This window comes from Musa acuminata, chromosome BXJ3-2 (assembly GCF_036884655.1).
Source record: "Musa acuminata AAA Group cultivar baxijiao chromosome BXJ3-2, Cavendish_Baxijiao_AAA, whole genome shotgun sequence".
NCBI classification, from domain to species: Eukaryota; Viridiplantae; Streptophyta; class Magnoliopsida; order Zingiberales; family Musaceae; genus Musa; species Musa acuminata.
In genome coordinates this window covers 22,751,209-22,759,788 of record NC_088350.1, presented here as the reverse complement: position 1 = coordinate 22,759,788, position 8,580 = coordinate 22,751,209, and the positions used below count along the sequence as shown (strand labels likewise).

The following is an 8,580-nucleotide window of genomic DNA, read 5'->3' as shown; positions in this document are numbered from 1 at the left end:
GATTGCCTTTGTTCATCATACCCATCAAAGTGTTCTCTTCCTCTTCCATTTCCTCTACCACGAAATCCTCCTTTGCCACGTCCTCTTTCTACTGATTTATTGTCTTCTTTTGAAGTAGAAGACTCTCTCTTAACCTGAAATACTTTTTCATTCACTTTTTTTAAGTGACCTGTTCAACCTTACTTCATGTGCTTGCAAGGAACCCATTAGTTCATCAAATGAATAAGTAGATAAATCTTTTGATTCCTCAATTGCGGCAAAACATGATCAAATTTCGGAGTTAAACTTCTCAAAACTTTTGCAACAATTATATGATTAGAAATATGTTCACCATAAGATTTCATTTGACTAACAATTTCAGTCACTCGAGAAAGAAAATCTTGCACCGATTCATCGCTTTTCATGAACAAAATTTCAAACTCACGACGGAGAGTTTGAAGTTTTACCGTAATCACCCTTGATGAGCCTTGAAATTCATTTTGAAGTATCAACTAAGCTTGCTTTGAGGTTGTCGCTACTGCAATTCTTGAGAAGATCGTCTCATGTACAACTTGTTGAATGAAGAACAATACCTCATCTTGATACTCCAAAATTCATAGCTTTTGCCCGAGAAGATGGGGATAAAAGGTTGAGACATGGAATTGCCATTAAAAATTATAATGCCCAGTTCATATTGAAACTAGGCTCTGATACCACAAATGTTGGGAATGGAGGAGCAAGGAAAAAACAGAATACTACGATACAAGTAAAAAGAAGCCTTTCAACTCAAGAAAACTAATGTAGTATTAAAAACAGGAGGATTGATAAGAACACTTATAAGATACCAAATGCACACAGACTCTCTCTACTTATTTCATGAACTACGGTCCTATTTTTATAGGATTTAACTACTAGATTGAGGTAATTATTGAAATTACCCTATAACTACTAGATCATGATTGAGGTGGTTATGGAAATGAATCAAATCTCAACAATAGGTTGATTGAATCAAATCTCAACAATATCTTAAAGCTGGTATCTTTTAATAGGTGAGACTCGCAAAGAACTCCTTCATACGTGAGAACTGAAAAACGCTGGACCTGAAACATCAACGATAGAATGAGTTGACATCAGATTTACGTGGTTATTGATTGTAGTCTTCTATATTTTTACATAGCTATCAACATATTTTGTTGATAGAATGAGTTGACATCATTATCTCTCAGCCTCAAACTTATTTAGAACAATTTTGTTGTGTCGACCATATCAAAATTACTCTGATGCAGCTAATGAGTTCGAAATTACTAGAATCGAGTCCTCTTCCTCTTATGGTACTTTAAATTCGTTGTTACTTCCTGCATGTTGGACAGACAGCTCATTAGTGAGCTTTAGTAACCTATAGGCCACTTTTCTCTAACCTAAACCCTAACTCATAGGTACGGTGGCTAAGAAAGAAAAATGTGGACAGTGGTGGTTGCGAACTTGGTTAAAAAATTACAGCAATGTGGTTCATAAAAAGAGAAGGAAATAACATAAAAATAAGATAAGAAGGAAAGATAAGAAGACAAAAATAATACAGGGGTTGAGACCGTTCTCAATCATTTAGGCAGTATTATCACCTTAAGTTAGATCCGATTTACAGTGGATTCTTGTTATGATTACTTGGGGAGATTTTGAATATTATGCACAATGACGTAATTCTTGTATTCTGATATTTATATATTCATTATTTTTATAATAAATTTTCTCTAGATTTTTCTATGATTTTTACCCTTCACATTAGAAAGGTTTTTCATATAAATATTAGTGTCATATTTGATTGTGATTTTTATTTAATTTCGTTATGTGTTACAACCTATTTATATTTATTCATATATAAAATTATATTTTTATCCCATCGTTGCATTATCATCTCATGAATAGCATTTCTTTGAAATCACTTGTACATCATGGGACTTCAGATTTCCTTCAGAGCACTCAGTAATATCATACAAGTAAGCTTGGCATTGTTTGAAAGACTTAATTGTTCCTACAATCAATGGGTCAAGCAACTTAGGAAAGAATTCTATGGTGTGATCTTGTGTGGTCAAAGCAAATGAGCTTCTCCGGGCTTCGGGAATCAGAGTGGCACCACTTACCCGATCAAAAACTTCCCTTTCTCTCAACAAAAATGAGGTCAAATGTGCCTTATATGGTCACACAAACTGCAAGATCCAAGAAATCCATTAGTATCGAAAACAGATAATAGCAAAAGCAAGAAGGCCTTTGGAAAGAAAGCCATTTCTCGGTGTAGATATGGAGGCAAACATAAGGCGTGTACAGGAAATCTTCAGAAGAAGGCCCGCAAGGCATGTGGAAAAAGCTGCCATCCATGGCGCCTCACCATGATTGAGAGGACGACTCCCTCAGATCGATCGCATGGAAGAGAGATAGAGAGGAGACCACATAGAGGGCACAGTGGAAGTTTTCTCTGGTCGACAGAGGTCAGGCAGAAAGGAACAAAAGAAAGAACATGATTTGCTGAAGATCATATCAAGAACTCAGAATCATCTGAATCATAGTCTACGCCAGGTGGTCTGGTGTTCCATTAAAATAGTTGGATTAGCACGCACAACTCTATTTAGCCTACTAAACGCCATACAACATGCCATCATATTTGATGGCATCACGTATATGACCCAACTGTATTTAACTGGATGATATGTCACATATATGGATAGATAGCCACACAGACACAACAACATCAAAGATGCCTAAACTGTCCATGGAAGCATGCTTGCAAACATCATTTCCAACAGATATATAGAAAAGAAGAAGTATATTAATCTAAAAATGAGTTGTTTTCAGTAGAGTGATGACTCGGTATCCATTCTCTTTTCCTGCTGCTTGTTTCTTCTCTTCGAGTTTGGAATCTGTTGAAGTCCATGTAGAAAGTCAAGACCTATAAAGATAAGAAATTAGCGCATAACTTGACTGCACAGGAACCAATCTTTACATAGATTGATGTAGCAAAAGACTCGATCACCAGAGCATCATCATACATGCCAAAGTGATTTTGATGATTGTTATGATTGTATTGCTATAACTATCAGTAGAATTACATCAAAAAAGAGCTGGAAAGAAAAGATGATGTAGAAAGCAACACGAAGGTCCGACAACTACTCAGTTTATGACATGAAAACCAATATTATTTGGTTCACATTCGATCCTGTTGGTCAATTTACGGCCAACTGGAGCTTGTTCTGGAACTCCATCAACTTAGGGTTGAGATAGAGGAGATGTGGTCTTACCAGAGCTGCAGGTTATGGCCCTGGAGGCTGTCCTCCTGCAGGTTGGGCTGTGTTGGCTGCAGCCGGAAAGCATGCGTTTGAGGTGAAAGCTGCAGCAAGCTCTCTGATGGCTCCCCGGAGTAGTAGTTTTCCAAGTGTTCCAGCATCGGCACATCACCCACCTTGTGCTCCATGGCAGCCTGCGTGTGTTCCAGCTCTGCCTGGTGCTCCGACAGCTACAAAACCACGGCATGCATAAACTCCAAGCAAAAAATGAAGCCATGAGACTAAGATGTGGTATATATGGTCACTTACGATGCGGCATAGGTAGCTGTTCTGATCCTCTAAGATGTGCTCCTGATCAATATCACAAGCAAGCGTAATATGTATGCATCACGTATATGAACGATTGAGCCTTCTGGTGCTGCATGTTACCTTGCGACGTAGATTGTCCAGTTGCTGGTGCAGCAGCTGGTGCTGAAGATGATATGGATCAAAAATTTGTAGTTGGTCATCAGTGTTGAATCTTAAAGTAATGTGATGAGTATCAATCGGGCAGTTCATGGAGCTAATTGGAGTAGAAAAGTTGTCATCAGCTAAGTTCTAATTCTGTAAGCTTCTTTAGGAGTTTTCGTTTTTTTTATTTTACAGCTTCATCAATTTCTATTATATCAGTAGGCAGCTTCAAAATAGATGTAGTTATAATGGCATTGATGATTCAAGCATGTCTCATTACCTTCCTTACTCTGACCTTGTTTACGGAGGATTCGAGCTGTTCTTCGAGTTGATTCAGCTCATTCAAAGTTAAACAAGTCAAGTTCTCGCCGACATACTGCTTCATGCTTTCCTGCAGCTTATCCTTCTCATCCTTTATCCTCGCTATCTCGTAAAATATTTGCTGAAGTGGAAAACACAGTACAAAAATTTCAGATTAGCCGCAACTTATTTATGAACGGCTGCGAAGAGTTAATTAAATGTCATATGTACCTGATGAGTATTAATCTCCTCAAAGTGAGTGTTTGTGACTCTCTGGTAGCTATCCATGATTTGCCTCATACTGCAGCACAAATTAACTGATAGTAAAAAGAATTTGTTCTTCAAAGAACTTGAGCCGCGAAAATATTAAGCTGCTAGATCTCTTTAGCTCCTTGCGGAGACGGTCATTTTGATGAATTGTAGAAAGAGTTCTTCTGATGTTGTTCTCCGATGTAAATATGGATAGTAGATATGATGTGTTGGAGTTAAAAGTGAATATTTACAGGATAAATTTGTAGATTATTTCGCCCGACATCAATCTCTTAAGCTTCTACTCACATATAGGTTTCTCTTAAATTAGGGTTCATGATCATAAGCCACAGAGAACGCACCTCGCATCACATGGTTGCTGATCATATTCATATGCATAGGTGTATTTGAACAAGAAGGCATATCTTAATGCAATAAGACAAGTCAAACATGAAGAATTCACCACAGTGGTATAGCTGGCAACAACTAATAACAAAGGCAGAATAGTATTCATCAGATCTGCCATGCCATAAATGATCATTGCAAATTTCTTATCAAGGGAATGGACATTCTTTGTCTAATCGAATAGATCATTTCTTTTGGTGAGCAGAATGGAAGCTCATAAGATTATCCATTAGCAGGGAAAAAAGAAACGAAAAAGAAGAAGAACAAAACCTAATCCGCATGAGAGCAGACTTAAACCAGCTATATTACGAAATGTAGATGGAGGGACACCAAAAGAATATGATATGACAACGAGAAATTGTTGTGAATCTGCTAAAAAGAGTCAAAGGAGCTATGAACAGGCAAACCTCGAATGTGGACTGCAGTACTCAAACATCTTTCCACTGCTGGAGAAGATGATGACCCCCACCTGTGCATCACAGAGGACCGCAAGCTCATTGGCCTTCTTGAGCAGCCCTCCCCGCCTCTTGGAGAAGGTTACTTGGCGGTTCGTCGGGTTCTCGATCTTCTTGATCTCTATCTTTCCACGACCCATCGCCACCAGTACTGTCGAACTCTCTCTCTCTCCCACTCTTCTTCCCCTTGGCGAAAAAAGGGGAAACTACCGGCTTTTGTCTGAATGAGTTAAGTGACTAAATGAACTAGAAAGACCTTTTATATGCCTTGGATGCATTGAATAAGCTCGTCAAACAGGATCAGGTTATATAAGGGATTAGGAGACACTCTTACTGTCATCAGTAAGTAGAAATGAAAGGCATCCAAATGATACTTCTTTTTCCTGGAGCCAAGGTGGTATAGAGAGAGACAGAGAGATGAAGAAATAGACTGATTTTTCTACCTGTTAATATTGGCTTGCAGTCTGAGGACAAAGAGTGAGCAATGTCAGGCCATTATGTTGCATAGCCTCTTGCAGTTAACAAAGAACCCAACAATACTCAAAAACAACCTATAATTTGCTGTATATTAACAAAAACAAGACTCTAAGCTCTCTACCTAATAACTTTCTCTTCCTTCACTTAACACCTCACAACAAGAACAATACTGTAATATATATCTGCGCATATGAGAGAGAGAGAGAGAGAGAGAGAATGCTGGCATGAATAATGGCTGCCTATTCTTGGTAACTTTTGGCAATGAAACTAAGACATCTTTGAGACAGTGTTCTGCATGCTAACCGGTCAGCTAGATGACAGTGAGTGCATTCATGTGTTTAAGAGAGAGAAAAGGATGAGTCAGAAATCCTTATCCAGTACACGCATGAAGCATGCAACTTTCTCCAAGGCAGTTGCCACTTTGGATCATTGCTTAAGATCGAAGGAAGGGATGCTAACATCTCAATTGTTTTCGGAGCTTATAGTTATTCCTCATCAAAATCAAACTCCTCTCCGCTTGTCCTCCAAATGGGGGCATGAAAGAGAAGGTTGGTGATATGGACAGCTAACTGCCCCAACCTGCGCTGCCCCTTGCAACTCTTCCTCTTCTGTTCAGCTTGTATATGGAAACTCTTGCAAGTGCTAGCAAACCATTGATTTGCCTACACTGGAAAATGGAGGAGATGGAAGCAGGTAAGCGGGCTAAGTTTCTCAGGAGCATGAGCACATGGAGCGGTCTTGGACGATGGTGCTTCAGCACTCCAACACTCTTCCTTCTTTAGTAGCAAGTGACCCACTAGGTTTCCTCATATATACTGCCCCATTTCACTGACCCAAAGCATGAATTATGTGCGTCGAGAGATATCGATGTTAAAGAAGGTACTTGATGTTGTCTTTAATGGCAGAATTAATCCTAGAGTTTTTCTGCTGTGTTTTCACTGACCTCAGTTGAGTTTTCCTGTTGTCTCTGGGTCTATTTGATATGCTTACATCCAATTACAAGACCATATGTTAAAGTTCCGTAACAAATGTAAGTGTCGATCATAAGTTATGTTCTTAAACTATCTCGTTTGTTAGGTAATCACCAGATCAGTCTCAGTATCCTCAAGCAACCCAATCCTCATCCATGTCTGTTCACCATCTCTCATCTTCTAGGGTTCGGATACTTTCACAAACTTCATATAATCATGAAGTAGTTCCTATTCTCTTTGTCGTGATGTATGTGATGATGAGTGTCCTTGGTGTGGAAGAGAGAGCTTAGGGTTAGGTTTTCATCCAAGGTGTCAATTAAACCTAGGGTTTTATGTCCTCTGCTGCTCTGCATTCCAGAAGGTGGCCATTTCATTGAATCATGCAGCAGCCACCCTCGCCATCTCCCACCAAACACCTCAACAACCACGCCATCATTTCTTCCTCCTTCCAGCTACATGCAGTTCCATGCACACTGCATAAATAGCACTCACATTTAAAACGCAAGGGCCGGGGCTTCCCGAAAACACAGGAATCTCTCTTCCTCTTGCATGTGTTGCGTGATTGGGTGTGTGCTCCAGTGAAGAGTGCAAATTTTGATAGCTTCATGTTCCAAGAAAGTGAATCATGTTCTTCCTATAGTTCTGCATCACATGCTTGCAGCTGCCAGAGACGACGGCCTCCACCATCTTCAGCTTGCGGAGCTTGGCGAGGATGGTTTGGGTGGCTAACATCAAACACCGTTTTCAGATGAACTCTAATTTTTTGTTCATATTGGAGTTAAGACAGGGGCAGAAAGAGGCGTGGTTTGGGTGAGCTGAGTAGGAAACGAGTGTTGACTTTCTGTTGAACTTTATAAAGAAGTGGAAGAAGATAACAGAAGGAACTATTTATATTAGTCAAAGGATAAAATATAAGGTTTTTAAAAGAATAAAAAAATCCATCATATCCCAATAAATATTCTCACTCTCATCTATTTATCTTAATCTTAATTTTTATCTTTTATTTCAAGAAGGAACAAGGTGTTGGAGTGTTTTGGATTCATTCAAGAATAACTATTTATATTAGTCAAAGGATAAAATATAAAGTTTTTAAAAGAATAAAAAAATCCATCATATCCCAATAAATATTCTCACTCTCATCTATTTATCTTAATCTTAATTTTTATCTTTTATTTCATCGGATTCTAACTATTTGAATCAACCTTATCATGCCCTCTTAATTCAAAATAATTGTAACTTAAAATTATCTTTAGAAAAAATAAAAATTTTGATGTAGAACTTCGATATGTTTGGTGTGCCCATGAAAGACAAATTCTTCAAAGTAGATTTTATTTGGTTCATCTTATTTTTCTTGAATATATATTAGAATTCTTCAAGACCAAATTATTTAACATGTAATACTTATAATCACAACATACTTCATTTTAGAGCTTAAGAGAATATTATATTCTTGTCTTTTTGTTGTCTATGAAATCATACCTAAGCCGAGGCTGAGCACAAATCCTGAAATATCTTTTTTATCATCTACATAACTAGCCTAATCACTATCAATATAATAATATAATTTAAAATCCTTTACCTGCTTATAACAAATGTCATAATTCTTGATGTATCTAAGAACTTTTTAGTTAATTTTAGGAATTCATTGATGCTCAATGAGTTTTTGCTTCGTTCATCACGATCAATGTTTTTCTTTTTTTTTCCTGAATCCTTGTGAGAACTCAACTTATAAAAATAGTCAATTTTTTTTTTAAGATAGTTACTACATAGACTACAACTCCTTATTAATTTTGACCTTTCTCTTCTCACACTTCATTGCAAGCAAGATCATTCTTTTTTTTTCCTTAATCTTTTATATTATTTTAGAGTCATCTCCTTATCCTCTTACTTTTCTTCTGGATCATTAGTTGCACCTTCCTTGTTATCCTTGGTCTCTTTAAATAATATTGATTTTTTCTGTTTTTGTGACTTCTCAGTTGCAAGCTTGTTATCATTGGAGTTTAGGACCTCATCCTTTTT

At 37.7% G+C, this 8,580-nt stretch overlaps 1 protein-coding gene across 2 annotated transcripts; it reads right to left on the bottom strand.

Moving 5' to 3' along the window:
• Positions 1-2,030: 2,030 nt before the first annotated feature.
• LOC135631083 (MADS-box transcription factor 29-like) lies at positions 2,031-5,397 on the bottom strand. 2 transcript variants are annotated; one of them, XM_065138481.1, is made up of 7 exons: positions 5,066-5,397; positions 4,236-4,305; positions 3,985-4,146; positions 3,684-3,725; positions 3,564-3,605; positions 3,270-3,484; positions 2,031-2,891 (listed from the first exon to the last, which is right to left on the bottom strand). In XM_065138481.1, coding segments are annotated over exons 1-7 (720 nt in total). In that variant the 5' UTR covers positions 5,254-5,397; the 3' UTR covers positions 2,031-2,890. The 2 variants fall into 2 exon arrangements, with proteins under 2 accessions (XP_064994553.1, XP_064994552.1); XM_065138480.1 differs by having other exon boundaries at positions 2,031-2,920; positions 5,066-5,396.
• Between the last annotated feature and the right edge of the window lie 3,183 nt (positions 5,398-8,580).

Coding starts and splice junctions, on each gene's coding strand:
- LOC135631083 (XM_065138480.1), bottom strand. CDS start 5,253: ATGGGTCGTGGAAAGATAGAGATCAAGAAGATCGAGAACCCGACGAAC. Junction 4,306..5,065: donor TACTGCAGTCCACATTCGAG/GTTTGCCTGTTC, acceptor TTTGTGCTGCAG/TATGAGGCAAATCATGGATA. Junction 3,606..3,683: donor TGGACAATCTACGTCGCAAG/GTAACATGCAGC, acceptor GATATTGATCAG/GAGCACATCTTAGAGGATCA.